Source organism: Hippocampus comes, unplaced genomic scaffold (genome assembly GCF_001891065.2).
Source record: "Hippocampus comes isolate QL1 unplaced genomic scaffold, H_comes_QL1_v1.1 scaffold7, whole genome shotgun sequence".
Lineage (NCBI taxonomy): Eukaryota > Metazoa > Chordata > Actinopteri > Syngnathiformes > Syngnathidae > Hippocampus > Hippocampus comes.
Genome location: NW_017842060.1, coordinates 7,569,002 through 7,584,976, shown reverse-complemented (window position 1 = coordinate 7,584,976; position 15,975 = coordinate 7,569,002). Strand labels below are relative to the sequence as shown.

The 15,975-nt window shown below is 43.8% G+C and overlaps 1 protein-coding gene across 2 annotated transcripts in view; it reads right to left on the bottom strand.

Annotated features, from left to right (window-relative positions):
- The window catches only part of tnrc6c2 (trinucleotide repeat containing adaptor 6C2), a 42,140-nt gene that overhangs the window by 10,597 nt on the left and 15,568 nt on the right, over window positions 1–15,975 (bottom strand). For both annotated transcript variants that reach the window (XM_019861961.1, XM_019861962.1), the window contains exons 4-6: window positions 10,842–11,240; window positions 999–3,428; window positions 185–388 (exon numbers count right to left, since the gene is read on the bottom strand). In XM_019861961.1, the coding sequence (XP_019717520.1) occupies window positions 185–388; window positions 999–3,428; window positions 10,842–11,240 (3,033 nt within the window). The remainder of the gene's footprint in view (window positions 1–184; window positions 389–998; window positions 3,429–10,841; window positions 11,241–15,975) is intronic.

Here is a 15,975-nt window from a genome sequence, read left to right as displayed (position 1 = left end):
TTTGAGCTTGACCACTTGATGGCACTGTTTTCGTTTGAACACATTGCTTGTGAGTTAACGTCATGCAGCACTCTGGACTTGGTCTCAAAAACATTCCAAGGTGCAAAATTGCTCAAATTCTTAAGACCCACTAGAGACCCCTCAGGACCAGACATCACCAATGTATACAAAGGCTATTATGTACCAGTCTTGCAGGGTGCAGCACAGGAGGGTCCGTTGGCCCTGCCATAAGGTCCAGTGGGCTCATGGACACCATCTCCCCATCCGCTGACACCTCCTGATGGTTTGCCCCAAGCAGAGGTGCCGTTGTCCACAGCTGATGTTGGAGCTGCAGGCTCTCCCCAAGCAGGCTCTGACTTAGGCTGAACACTGGGAAGTTCTCCCCAGCCTGGAAAACAGACGGGGGAATTTTCTGAAAGGGGTCATTCATACGGCGCAGCGATTTCAAATGCCATCAGAATCAAGGATGCTAATTGCTAACTGGGAATAGTTGTATTGTTCCTGCAAATTGAAGGAATACTAATTTTACACTTTAATATTTGTTAATGCAGTCCGACTGATTCACAGTGCGGGGCAATGGTGTTACTCAATCAAAAAGAGAGGGGATAGAGTTGTTCAGTAAAAGTATTGACGTCTTTAATGCGTATATACTGTATGTAGCTTTTATCTTCAATGAGACATTTGAACTGCTTACCAAAAATCGAAATAAATGGACAGACTTGATTAGGCATGCATCGTCATTAAGATGTGCAATACCCAGAAGAAGAACCACTGAACAATCACCACAAAATAATTACTTGAAGATATAATCCTTGGAATAATTACAATCCTCGAGAATAGTTTCAATGGTAATTTCGTCACATCATCTGATAATGATTGAAAAAGATGTTTTACTTGATCTGATTTATTATTTAAAACAGCTTTTAACCATTTTAAAGTTATTGAGCGCATACAAGATGGTCCATGTATGTTAGATAATGCAAGGACCGTTGTTTTACCTGGGTTAGCAAGAGGAGGTCGACTCTGGGGACCCGCACCTGGGTGTGGGGCACAACTGTTGGGTGGCCCATAGTTGTTTCCATGATGTTGATGGAGATGGCTTGGCACATTGCCATGGTGAGGATGGTGGTGCACTGGATGGCCGTGGTGGTGATTGTTGTTGTTAGGGCCGACAGAGTGATTATTATTGTTGGGTGTGATCATGCCACTATTCTTCATGGGGGGTGGACCGCTGTTGCCTGCATTATTATTCGGATTATTGCGATCCCACATATTGACAGTCTTGCTGTACGTGCCAGGATCACCCCAGGTGGATGTTCCATCATCAATCTCCATCTTCCTGCGGATAGAGGGAGGGGAGGGCTCCTCCCAACCTGTAGATTCCAAGCCTTGGTCCTGTTTGCTGACATTGCTCCAACCGGAGGTGTTCTGTTTGACAGAACTAGGACCTCCCCAAGAACCAATGCTGCCCCCTCCTCCACTACCAGTGCTGCTGCCACTGCTTTCAGTGGGCTTGGAGGAGCCCCAGGTGCCCTGCACTGGGCCACTGGTACGGGCGTTCTCTCCCCAAGTGCCGCTACTTACAGAAGAAGAAGTAAGTTTACCACCTCCTCTAATTCCTCCTCTAGGATTTTCCTTCCATCCTCCATTACCTCCATTTCCTCCTTCCCCTTCCCACATGCTGCTGGGCGACCCATTGTTCTTGCGTTCTGGTTCTCCCCAGTCCCTTGTGCTAGAACTGTTGGTGCCCCCATTACTACTTCCCCAACCACGGGAGCTAATCGTGCCCTCCCCCCAATTAGTGGACTGGCTTTTTGTCATGTCACTGTCCCAGCTAGGTGACTTGTCCTCAGAGCCCCAAGATGTCATGCCTACATTTTTAGGTCCACCGGTAGGTAAGGGGTCTCCCCAGCCACTGGTGGTGCCATTAGTGGCTTCTTTCTGTGAATGTGGGGGATCACCCCATCCTGATGCAGTCTCAACTGACGGGGGTGGAGGGGCTCCCCAGCCTGACGATCTTTCGCTTTCATGTTTTGCATCAGATCCATGCCTTGGATTCGTACCTATGTTGGGGTTGACGGCACCTCCGTTGGTGCATGTGGATCCACTGTTAGAACTGGAACTTTCAAATGTGTCTGAGCTGCTGTTGCTTTTCCCATCATCAGAGTTTGCTTCTTCCATCTCCCACACGGTATGCTGTCGGATGGGAGTCTGCCCCCAACCCGTGTTACTCAGCACCCGAGGATCCAGGTCCTGTCGGGGTAACACGGGGGTAAAATCCATGCTTGAGGACCTCTCTCTGTGGTGAGAATGGCCATCTCTGCTGTCCCCACTACCTTCACTTGCTGGGGCAGTTCCAGGCTGCTTACCCCATGAGCCAAGTTGTTGCTCTTGACCTGAACCTTGATCTGAAATGACAGCATCAACAGAGTCCCAGCCTTTTGATGCATCGCCACCTCCTGAGGGTTTCCCCCAGTCGCCCCAGCCACCACTTCCATTACTCCCGCCACCACCACTACCTTGGCGACCCCAAGCAGAGAGGCCCGCAGGCGGTGCTGCGTCCCAGCCAGAGTCCTTGGGGGAATCAGCTGCCTTGGTTTCAGCACTGCCCCAGACAGAGCTGCCTGTTGTGTCTCCATTGAGTTGGGAAGATTCAGTAGGCGACTGACCTCCCCAGCCTGTTAACCCATGGATCGGGCTCATAGGCTCCTGAGCTTGTTGCTTGGTGTGGTTTGGTCCATCAGTGTTAAGGTTAGTTTCCATATTGAAGGACAAGCTTGGGATGGTGGAAGGGCGCTGCTGTTCATTTTCATTAGCACCAACCATGCTAACCCAACCTCCGCCACAAGTGCTTGTGCCTCCAAGGCTCCCGTTCCCAATATCGCCATTCCCACTGCCTGGTGGGTGAGATGAGGCTGAGACACCATTTGAGCCAATAACACCACCACCCTCATGACCGAGAACAGGCCACGCAGAAGGGTTGGCACTAGGATTGAGATTCAAGTTAAAACCGGGTGAGCCCCAGTGATTGGGCGTTCCGACCCGCCCACTATTCATTCCATCTTGTTTGGCATCTGAGCCCCAACCTCTGTTAGTTGACAATGTGTTAGCTGATCCAGGTCCTGTCATCATATTATTGTTAGATTTGAGAGATGTGTAGTGGGCCGGCTGGCCTGTGGCACCCGTGGCCATAGTCAGTAAAGTACCACTAACGGTAGTGACAGTACTGCAGTCTGTGCTGAAGCTAGCTGAGCCAAAGGGGCATGCCGGTGCTGGAGGCTGACCGAGGTCACTGCTGCGGCAAGCTTCAGTATCACTTCTGTCAGTATTTCCTTTGTTCCAACTGTTGTCACCGGAAATGCCGTCTGCATTCAAGGAGGCGCCCCACTGGCAAATCTGGGCAGCAGGGCCACTCTTCGGGGATATGTCTAATGAGAAATGAAACAAAGATGGATATACTTTAAAAGTGAGATTGAGCAAAACAAATTGAATAATAAAGAGAATGGAAGAACACGACAAAAAAAAATCCAAAAGAATAAGTGCAGGACCAGAGAACACATTAATTCTTTGGATTTCACCAATTTAAAGCGGTGCTCCCAAAATCTGGTGGGATAAAATGGTTTCAGTAACATCAACCATGATGTTGAGCATAATGAAGTTTTTTTCAAGTCACCTGTAGTACATGTATATATCATATCATACAGTCAGCCGAAACAAAACAACTTTTTCCCTTGCTCCCTTACGTATTATTTCCTAACTCTTGGGCTGCCCTAATCTGTTGTTATATTGTGACCGATGCTCTCTGTCTTGCTTTGTGTACTGTGCCTCTTCCCTCATCCCGGTCCATTTCTCTCCCTCATCAAACACACAGCACAGTCGAGGAGCATCTGTCACCAGCGTGGCTTTGTTAGCAGATTTGCACTAAAGGAAAGCCCCAGTGGAACGCTGCACATTTATTGGAATGAAACCAAGTTGACTTCTCATCCATCACAGCCAACACTCCTACTCCACCCCCAACACACGTTAAAACTAAAGGAAACACACTTTTCCAAGTGTCTGCAAATATGCCTCACCCACTGCATACAACAGCAAGTCTAGTCTATCCATGAACATAGCCGATGTGTTAAAAACAATAACCAGAAACGCAGGACATCCCCAACAATTATTTAATTTATTAATACATTTATATTCTACTGCACACAAGCAATCTTATTTGCCCCAGTGGCACCCCATCAGCGGAGGGGACTACTAATTGATCGAATCAGTGCTATAAAAGGGAAATGAATCGATCATGAGACAAGTAATCAATGATTTTGTGAATTCAAGAGAGAGAGAGAAAGAAAAGCTATTGATCCAGCATGCATACACACCGAAGCTACGAGCCAGCCATGCGATCGTCTTCAAATAATACAAATTCTTATCATTTATCTAAACAACACACAGGTCAACCAGGCATATGAAGAGGGAATTCCCACCGTGTAGAGAGAAAAAGGACTATGTATTATTAAATAAACAGTGCCTAAAAATCGAAATTAAACTGTTTAACTGATGCAATGTCAAACCATAGACCTCAAATATTCTTTTATAAGTGCGTGCATGGGTGTGTACCTTGAAGCTACAGTACAACACACAACAGACCAGCTGGCAATGCAGTTTTCGCCTCCAAACATTTATCTTCATTTCGCAGGCGGCTTTATCGCACAAGGTCATCGGGCTGACGGAGCATGCATATTCCGTAATGCTGGCACGCAATCAGTTGGACAAAGGAAAAAAGAAATCCCGACATTACAGCAAAAGCAATCTGTCATTACATCTGTAAACGTATGGGCTTAGGCGACGAAAGGGTTTCTCTGCCTTATGACACTGTGTTTATTTGGAGGAGGAAAAAAAAACATGAATGTTTCAGGAAATAGACCACAGAAGTAACCAACATGTCGAAATCAACTTCAATTACTGATTAGATGCATAGCAGGCTGCTTGTCAAATCAGACGGTACAGAAAGCAACTAGACATAACCACACAGATGGTCTTTTCAATTACCAACCAAAGTGGCTTAGATGTCTCACGTAGAGACGGACGGCATCATTATTAGCAACTGATATTACTACTCTCTTTGATCTGTCAACACTCTTTAGAGCAGCATATTTTATTAGTCCTGAAACACAGCGATAGACTAAGATCCTGCCTCAGGAGAGTGTTGGTTGTATTCACCCCTAAACCTTCTGTATATTTTGTGTACTCTTGTTGGCACATTTTCTTTCCTGAAGGCTTTAAAATGGGTCACAACAACTGATCGTCATCTGAAAGGATGAAATTTTCACCACTCCAGTCATACAAACATTTAAATTTTATCTGTGGTTTTATTGCTTTTTTGATTGTAAAGTGTCCTTGGGTATTTTGAAAGGCGCTTCTAAAAAAATGTATTATTATTATTATTATTATTATTATTATTATTATTATTATTATAAAAGGACAAAGTTTTCTCACTGCACAGTACCAGCTCGGTTAGGATGTACTTGCCCTGGATTGGCACGTTTCACTTCTAATAGTACCACAGGGCAGCCATGCAATGGTGAATCTGCTTGACTAATGAATGAAAAACAATAGTTGACATCACAGATTAGAACATTGGCACGCTTGAAAGCTGGTCTGAGCAGATACTGCGGAGTCCCACATTAAGCCTTTTTGAGTGGGCTGAGTTGTTGTAGCTCTCTTAGAACTGGTACTGGCCCCATATAATATTCATGACATAATATGGTAAGTTAAATTATTCGATAATATTTAGCAGAATTAAATTGCATTATTTAAGCTTTTCAAAGAACATTACTTCTGTATTTTTTTTTATGTATTTTTTTTCCTGGACAGTATAAAATTCGATATTGTACAGTGAAACTCCTCTACAACGAAATCATGTTTGCAGCAAGAAATTTTTCACAACAGGGGGTTTTTCACTGTAGCAAATTTGATCTCAGATGTAAGCACACACACACACACACACACACACACACACACACACACACACGCACACACAAACGTATGTGTACTCTATTTTTATTCCAATAGTGCAAAAGTATGAGCACACACTTATTTGACACTTCATATTGTCAGCGTAGAAAGAAAAAAGGGAAAGAAATTGCGAAATTTACGATCAGCATTCACTTTCACTTACATCAATTTCTTGGATAATGTCTTTTATTTTGCTTCCTCCGTCTTTCAGTTTGATCACTTTTACCCTCATTTCCAGCATCAGAGCTCTTCTTGTCTGAGCTGCTTGACATCCAAAGGTCCGTTTTGTAGCCATTTTAGCAATGCAACGTTCATGCTGCGTCTGAATCTAACAATAACAAATACTTCCTGAACCGGTGGCTTTTCTTTCCACCATCTCACTGTCTCTAACTCGACCTCCCCTCGATCGCCACCCAAGACAGCGTTGCTCAGCTGACGTCATGCAATGAACTTTTAAAGCCAGCCACGGGACGCTTCGTAGTCCTCGATGGCCATAGTTAGCGCGATGGAACTCGCCTTCTCTCTAATTACCGCTCCAGTTAGCGTAAGGTTTTTTGCATTATAACAAGTAAAGCATTCCAGAAAACGTTCGTTTATTTGATGGTCCGCCGAGCCACAAGTAATTTACTCTGAGCAGCTAATCGGATGCATTCCACTCTATCTTCAACGGATCTAGCGACAGTATCTACACACATAGACAGTGAGGTCCCTCTTGGCCAATCGGAGGCCAGGATGATGCTCGGTAAGCCAATGGCAGAGCAGCTATGAGTATGTTGCGTTCAGGAAACTCGCAGCTGTGACCAAAATAAACATCGTTCACTATGTAAACCAGTGTGGTGGTTGCTGTTGCCGTTTCCGAACGAAGCAGTAGAGGTCACATTTGGATTAGACTTCGTTGTAGTGAATGTCTTCGCGAGGCAGGAGCAGAGAAAATGATTTCGTATAACGCAACAGGGGTTTTTTTTTGTCGTATGGGGGTGCGGGAGAATGGGAAAGGTGTTAATGCATGAAGATTTTTTCACATTAAGGGGTATTTTCGCCCATGTAGGTTTCGTCCGAGAGGAGTTTCACTGTATACAAAATATACGATATTAAAATACAATATTAGTATAAAATAAAACATTTGGTGTAAAAAGTAAGAATGTGACAATATCATTGCATTTACTTATGCAATAGATTGCACTGTTGGGCCAGTATCTGTAAGGAACACGGTGGCTCGACACAGTGCTATACTGGCCATCGGGCCACCATTAATGTCGGAACTTGTCAGATACAATTTCTAATACCTGGTTCAGCGAGAAGGCACCAATAGCGCATAGGTGAGGATGTGTCATGGAATCAAGGGGCAGTTGGATCACTATATAGGATCACTCCAAGCATCAATAATACTACTGATGTCCAGATAACACTATTGGTTTGCATATTACTTCATTTTATTGTATGATGCCTAACAATATACATGTAAATAAATGTGGTTATAACGCTATAGATAAAATATAGAGCATCTTATCTTTCCTCCACCTTAAGTCATCAAATTCATTTCCTGCAATTCCCTCTCCTGACATTCAAATCAAAAAATCTGGCAGTGTTAAATTGTGTCCATCCATAATATGTCAGTGAAAGTTCCACAGTGCTGTTTCATTCTCAATCCAACGAAGAGGCCATTCATTTGTTATGTTTTAGCGCCCCCCCCCCAAAAAAAATAAACAAAGGTTCCCATTTTATTTCTGTTCATGCTCCCAACTGGGAACAAAGCTGCCTGTTTGTATGCATGAATGTGCAAGTCTGTGCATGCATCTCCGTGCCTATTCACTGCTAACCATCCGGACCAAAGCTTAGTGATCATGAAAAGTGCTCCGATAATTAGGGGACTATTGGCGCATTACAACAGTTTACATGCAATGAATCTAAACGCCATAGCTGTAATCTGGATGGCAACAGACTACAAGAGCTAAAGCACAAACTAAACAAGAGATTAATACTGATAAATCAAGCTGTCTGCATAGAAATGGGCATGTAGCCAAGAATTAAAAAAATGGAAGGCGTGGTGAAGGTGATCGGGAGAGCGGGGTGGTGCAGTAAGAATGTCCAGAGGGGGAGGGTTGGTACATGCAGCATTGAGCAAAAACAAAGGCGACGCAATTCCTCTCTAGTTAATGTGAGCATATATTGAGTTGGATAGATGGATCATTGGATAGATGAGTCAGTGTGGTGTGCAGCAGGAGTAGAGTGGACATTTAGTAGTCTTTTGCATTCTAATAGGTCTGATCCATTACTCTTTGAGGAGAGCTTTAGAGCCTACTTGGACCAAAGAAGGCATGCGCTTATTTTTTTTCACTGGTGGGGGGAATAGTGATACAAGGATATAAAACTCATCATTCATGTCAGTGTACCTCTGCTGGGCAAAGAAAAAAAAAAGGGGGTGGGGGGGGCACAGCAATGGTGACTTCTGTTGTTTCACTGGTCGTAGCTGGATTAATTAGGCCACCAAGGGCTTCACTGCCACGCCTTTGAGCGTGAGAGCACAAAGATAGGCAATGAAAACCATCAGGGCTTCTTTTGGACCAAATACTTTTGTGGTTATTTCATATGTTGTCGTGATGTGTGCACTTAAAAAAAATGTATATATAAAAAAAAAAAAAAAAACATCACCGTTATTCAAAATGTGTTAAATTCTGTAGGGCAATAGTGTTTTTCGTGTTTTTGGATTTTTTTTAAAACCTTAGAATAACAGATGTCAGGATTAAATGTAATATTGGAAAAAGGATCTGCAAACTAGTGCTTAGTCCATCCGCCCAACAGTTCTGATGTGGGGAGTTGAATCTGGGAGCTGGCCTCCCTGTGGGGTCTTTGTATGTTCTCTCCATGTTGGTGTGGGTTTTCTACAGCTTCCTCACACGTTCCAAAAGCATGCATCTTAAGTGATATTTGTCTATACGCGCCCTGCGAAAGCCAGGCAACCGGTCTAGGTTATAAGATCGGATCGGTTCACCTGTAACCTCAATGAAGATAAGCGGTGGAGAGACAAGAAGGGTACATGGATGGATGCGTAGACTGACTGATCTGTTTATTTACATTTACATCAAAACTGTCTGGATTTCCTCATTACGGAAAGGCCTATTCTAGGCAGTCAGATCCTCAATCAAACATAAGCTGCCTAAACAATAGGGCCAAGGGTCCTTAAAGCGCCTTATGGCTACATGCACTGTCTCTTGGATCACAAAACAGCTGTTGGGCTGAAGTTCCCACACGTCTTAAAAGACCCCCAATTCAGCACCTGCTACTGGGAAAGCCAGTCTGGTCTGGACTACTTAATGATCCCAGGTCAGCTGGATAGACCAGGATGTAGAAGCAGAAAACGGGTGGGGGGGTGGGCGGTGATGTGTCTCTGGTGAGAGGATTGCGTAGGGGGCAGGGGGTGGCTAGGTATCCCCCTGAATCGATATAGTGATTCCCTTTCAGCCTTTATAGCTTGTGTTGTGCTTGGATAGCCTGCCGGAATATCCGCACATACTGTACGTGGGTCTTTTTCATTGTCTTTGAAAAATAGGAAAGCTACACAATAGCTTTATATAAACCGAACTGTGTCTGCGTGTATGTGTGTGTCAGATGGCCTGCAAGGCAGACACAGATCTGAGGTGACACAACTAGGTCAGGCTAGCGACACACCCACAACACTGATGTGCTCGTTTGTGTGCGCACACGTACAAAGTGTCGGACGACTTGAGGCTGCTACCATCTCCAACTTTTGAGTCATCATAACCTCATCCAGACTGGACAGTAAAAGTGATCCTGACATGCTGCAGAAAGACTGAGGGTAACGCAATCGACCACATGAGCCCAACTGCTTAAGAACAGAGGCTTGAAAATCGAGTCAAGGCTTAGGCTTTCTCCTCTTGTGTCAACAATGCCTCTATCCAAATTTAGCTGAGAGAAGCCTCTTACTTGAAGCTGAGCTCAGACAGGAAATATGCAAGGATGTGTATGGTCTTGATAGTTAAAAAAAGAAAGAAAAAAAACCTCAGCAGAGACAAATCCGAGGGCTGTTCGTCACATAAAAAATTGCCGCTGCAGCTTGTTGACTCGTTTACCTTAAAGAACATCTGAAAATGGTATCACTGCACAGGTGTTTTTGTTGTAATATAAGCAATGAGCAGTAACTGATCAAGAAAGGCACTGATGAAAAACAAGAAAGATAAAAATGAGGGAGTGTCTCAAAGATGCAAACAAATTCACCTAGTTTGGCGAAATGTCTGACGTGCAGTGGCTGTAAATATTTAAGGTGTGATATCAAATGTGTGAAAACAAATCAGTGACGTCAGGCCAAAACCTCCTTTGCCCCAATTTGGTGAATTTGAAATATTTTTCTACAAATCTGTACTATTGGTCAATCCAAATGTGTGTCTGTTATTTTTACAAATTAAAAAGTCTAAAATGGTGGAAAAGGTTTGCTATTTTTAGTGATGCAATGTTAATGGATGAAAAAAACGTTTTGGGGATCTCCTGAAAAGTGATGATTTTGGAAGTATGAAGATTATGTACGATGCCAGCTAATTATCCAGGCGCAACAGCCACAGCAGCAGAACACTACTGAAAGTGATTATACTGTCATTAAAAAAAACCAAACAAAAAAACTATTGGGACTAAACGCTTTGAGATTTCTTCTGATGAGTGGACTGAAAAGCACTCCCCCCATGTTTTGTAAGAGGGGGAAAAAAAAAAATTCAAATCACGAAACAAAGATGCACAAAAAAAATTAACAAATTCACACAAGGTTGAAATTTAAATGAAGAAATAATCTGAATAAGTGCAGGGCTTGGAAAAAGTGCACAAACCTGGTGAGTGTTGTTGGCCTGCAGTGAACTCTGCAGACTTTGGTGTAGTGCTGCTGGTACTTGTAGAAGATGAAGAGTAAGGTAATGAAGGTGACAAGCAGGAAGAGGAGGGCGTGAGAGCACCAAAGGCTCCTGCAGGCAGCGGCTGGCCTCTCTTCAGTAGCTGCTTCTGCTCCTGCTGCCGGAAGCGCGGGGGCACCTCTCTCGGTGGGTAGCGAGCGCCGGCAGAGGACGACGTGCACTGTGACTGAGGGGCAACGGGACTCTGGAGCTGGCTACTGCAGGAAGTGCGCTTGTCATTTCCACAAGAAAATGAGAAGGAGAGTGGCAGCGTAGGGCTGGCAGGGTGGACGTGGTTGGCTGTGCAGGGACTGGGCTTAGGGGGAGCAGGCTCTGGCACTGGATGGATACACATACACGCACACACACAAACACAGACAGCAGACAGACAGGAAGCAAGATATTAATTCAAGGGTTTTGTAGTATGCAGCAGGTATTATATTAACCTGGTCACATTTTGACAAAGAGAGTCACTCAGACTTTCTATTTTTACTGATTCCAAGCCATGACTACTTTGCAGACACGTTTTCGAGGACCTCACATGCTGTCGCTACACATGTTCGTTCTCCGATTGACGACAATATATGGGACATCAGTTTTATCACAAACATATGAATGTCTGCTCAGCTTGACGGCACAATGGCGGGACGAGGACTACAATATGCAAAAGCCAACAGTGCATTCACAAAAGCTATTGGGTTCTAACACACCAAAGGTGATCCGAGAGGCTTTCAAAATGATGTTTCAGCAGTGGAACATGAACAAGAATATGGTGCATGTTGGCCCGCGGGACAATACGCATAATATGAACTAGGCTATGAATGAATGTGGAGTGACTGGCCTTGGCTGTAGGGCGCCCCAAGCGAGGTTCGCTGAGCCAACGGAGCATAAGTCATTGTTTTTCCACCCCTGTATTTTGGTCAGTGACGCATTTTAAGGACTTTTTTTGAAATGAGACTTTCATAAAAACGTTTACAATTTTTAAATGACAAAAGCACACTTTTTTTGTAGTGACTGATGCATTCTGAGTTTGACGGTGAGGGCAAACTAACTGCAATATATTTGTATATTTGAAAACTCATCACTGTTATGGTATTATAGCTTTAGTGATGTCAGATACATTAAATCCAAGAGAGAGCCATGATGGCGAATTAATGTTTGCACGTGACACGCTAGCCTTTTTTCCTTGAATGTCATAATAATAATGCCAAAACGGTATGATTCAAATAACTTATTTGAGTAATCTTGACAATGTTCAACAACAGAAAGGCAAAAGAAAAAAACTACACGCTTGGGATGGGCCTTTTCGGAGCAGCTAGTAACTAGCTGTACAAATAACATTCAACTAGCTGCTAGTTGAATGTTAATTGTACATGCCATGTCCATGCTAATTCCTCTCCCTAGCCAGTTACCTAATGGAGCATTCATGTGGAATGTGACATTGTTGTTTAATACACAGCCATCGCAGCTACTGACAAAAAACATTTGAGGGAAAAAAGATCCTCTGTGAATGTGCAGAAATGGAGGAAGTTGAAGAGGATGAAGTTTTCCACTTGATCTGCATTCACCACTGCAAAATCTGTACACTGGCAGTGTGCTAAAGCCGACTCGTGACCTACAAGCAGCTGCAAAGAACAGTTTCTTGATCGGAGGATAAATACTTCGATGAATAGTTGATAATGTTTTGTGTAGTCCCCAGACAGAAAAGACCATTCAACACGACAGCTGAGACTGCTTTCACTCAAGGGAAGAAAGAGAACGTTTGTGCTTTTATGAGAGGAGAGCGCCTTTGAAAATCAGAGAGTGAAGAAAATACAGTATGTTAGTTAAAGCATCAGTCGTGGTCAAGAGTTAGACGTTATCTGAGAGCAGTAGCCACAGTAGAGGTTCAAGTCAGCAGGGAGTGCGGCGATATTCAATGAATCTGCCATGACCTTGTTAAAAAAAAAAACAAAAAAAAAAAAACAAAGGCCCTTTCCGAAAACACAATACTTTCCAAGATGGAGCATGAATGTAAAAAGAGCAGCAATGACAAAGATACAAGTACAACCAATGAAGATACACAGCACTTCATACATTGAGAGGAAAGACATGCCATTGATGCCTCTCTTCCATTGGTTTCCTTCAAACGCCTTACATCTTTGTAGGACACATCAATACTCGGTGGGCACATATGTTTTGCACCCCTCCTCTTCCACTCTGTGATTTTAAACACACATGCAGATAAAGTGAGAACGCTCCTCCAGCAGCGTCCGGCTGCCTGTTGGCCTGGAACTGCAGCGGCTGACGCACATCTCCGGTTAAATTCTACTCAGCCCGCCCGACAGACCCGCAGCCAATCAGGCCGCAGGATGGTGAACACATGCCACCCTGCTGCACTTCCTCTTCTTCCCTTGTGTTTTCAACCACCTCCTCTTTCGGTTTTTCCATCACAGCTACTTTCTAAACCACCTGCTCTCCCCCTTTCTCTCTCTCTCTCTCGCTCTCTCTCCATCACCATTATTTCTGCCTTATATCTTCCTCAGCCTGATGCTCCCTGTGTTTCTCCCCCTCAGTGCCATCATCCATCTTGAGACTGCCCACTGTTCTCTGGTGCAGCAGACTACAATGGGGGAAAACACGAAACAATGCAAGCTTTTCAGGACTGAATAACATGTAAACCTTGCCGGCTCTTTGATTCAAGGGCATAACACTCTACAGGACTCCGTTTAGAATATATCCAAATAATAATTTTGGGACAACTGTTTCAAAGCTGAGATGCCACATACACTAGAGTCATTGAGAGCCCAGCAGCTGACGACACTGGAAGTGCTTTTTTTCCCCGTGCCGACATCAAATACGCTCTTCGCCGATTGGGTCAATTCAAGTCTGTTTGCTCAAGTTTGCCTCGCCTCGGAAACGCGCTTGATTATACTATGCCCGGACTTAATTGTTGGTAAAGCCATGACTCTAGATTTCCAGGCTAGAACATATTGAGGCAGACAAATGAAAGGCTTTGGAGGAGATGGGCTAATAAAACGTTCTCTAAAATTTTAAGCAACCCACAATGTAGGTTTTTATGCATTTTACACATGTTAAGATGATAGCTGGACTGTTAATCAAGTTTGCACTGGCTTGACTTGAGTTGGAGTGCTCCCACTTTTTTTTTTTTTTTTTTTTTAAATACGTAAGGGCTGTTTTCCGTATCAATAGGTTACAACTCCCGGTGTAACTTGTGAAATTGCTTGGCAAAAAAGGGGAAGAATGTACGCCCTCCACCTTGAAATTGGGCAGCCGGAATATGCTAAGTGAAAAAAATAGTACCTATAATGGTAACAGCTCCCCTCTGCCCTGATCAAACAGAAGTATATTAAGCGTGATGTGTCTATAATATTGTGGGAGAGCGATTTTTTAGTAATTCATGAAGGCTGGGTAAGTGCTTTATAGAGGGTGAGCATCAAATAAAAAGCCACAAAGGGAAAAAAATGGAAAAGAGTAGGGAAATCCCTCAGATAAGAGCATGTCTATGAAAAATTAAATGAGGAATGTGAAGAGTATGCTCATTACACTTCCTGCCAGTGAACGGGAATGAGATTCCGCACAGTAAATTAAAAAGGCTACAAGCGTATTGCATCTGAACCACATGGAAGGCATAAAATCCTCTGGTTGAGTCGCTAACAACGCGGTGAAGATACAATGCAGGTATATTTTGCTACACTCCTTTTGTTGATTTGGGTCATTGTCTTGTTTATTCTACAGCAGACTTGCAGGAATATTCATGCGCTACGGGCGGCCCAAGGCCCAAATCATAAATTAAGCTTTAATAAATCATGAAGGCGCAGCAGCCTGCGACTGGTGTCATGGAGTGCAACTAAACTACGAATATCAGCCTTTATTATCATCGACGTCTCACGTCTTGTATGAATAGATTACAGACATTTGCAGTCCAACAATTCCAAAGGCTCTTCCAAGATTAATGTGTTCAATCAAAAGAACGAAATATTATTAGAAGTACGATCATGCGAATAAGTAGTCTCTTTTTTTGGGAAAAAATAATGGCTGAAGGGGAAGGAAACGTTGCTAAATAGAGCAAAAACATCACAGAGTTAGCAACACGGCAGACACAAGTCATGGCTCGTGCGCGTTACCTCACTTGTACTGGTGTCCACACGTGTGCACATAAATTAAAAGTATGAATGCCCCCCCAAAAATACATGTTTTATGTTTTGACTTCATGGTCACAAGGGCCAGAGACTATAGGAGGGCCAGATGTGGTCCCTTGGGCCGTACTTTTCCCAGAGCTCGTCTATTGTCTTCAGAAGCACTTCATTATGCAGCCATGTTTGTAATAGTGGGGGATGGAAAACATGCGCCAGCATATACGCCCTGCACAATGGTGCCATCCCCCAAGTTTATGACCATGTCTATACGTAAAATTTCAGATAATAATGTAGAGCAGGGGTCCCCAAACTACGGCCCGCGGGCCGGATCCGGCCCGCCTCCGCATTTGGTCCGGCCCCCTGAAAATACCACAGAGTATTTTGATTTATTTTTCATCGATGTGGATTTGTCTTTGATCATAAAGTTGGGCTTTTGCAATAAAATGTTCCTTAGTTCTGAACCGTTTTCATTATTAACTATTAATTAGTAACTATTTCATAAACACAGATACAATAAGGTGACATTTGGTGCATCTTTCTGTGCCGTTATCTGGCAACGCCAGAAAAAAAAAATCCGAAACCGGCCCCTCTCTCAGAGAACGGGATCATGGCGAAAAGGTTTGGTAAGAGAAAAATAGAATGCAGGGTATTTAACCCAAAGTGGACAAACGATGTTTTTGTTTCTTTCAGCGCAAAGAAACGTCTGTCAGTCTCATCTGTCAAGAGGCGGCTTCATTTTGTGTGGGTTTCTGGAAAACAATCCATTTTTACATTTCCGTACTCTTGCGGTCACCCTTTTTCTATTCCAGACTGACCCCGGCCCCCCCATCACAGAAGCGAAAGCTTATGCGGCCCTCACAGGAAAAAGTTTGGGGACCGCTGATGTAGAGGGACGTTATTTGTGGGTTTGTTTATATGAATCCATACTATCGCTC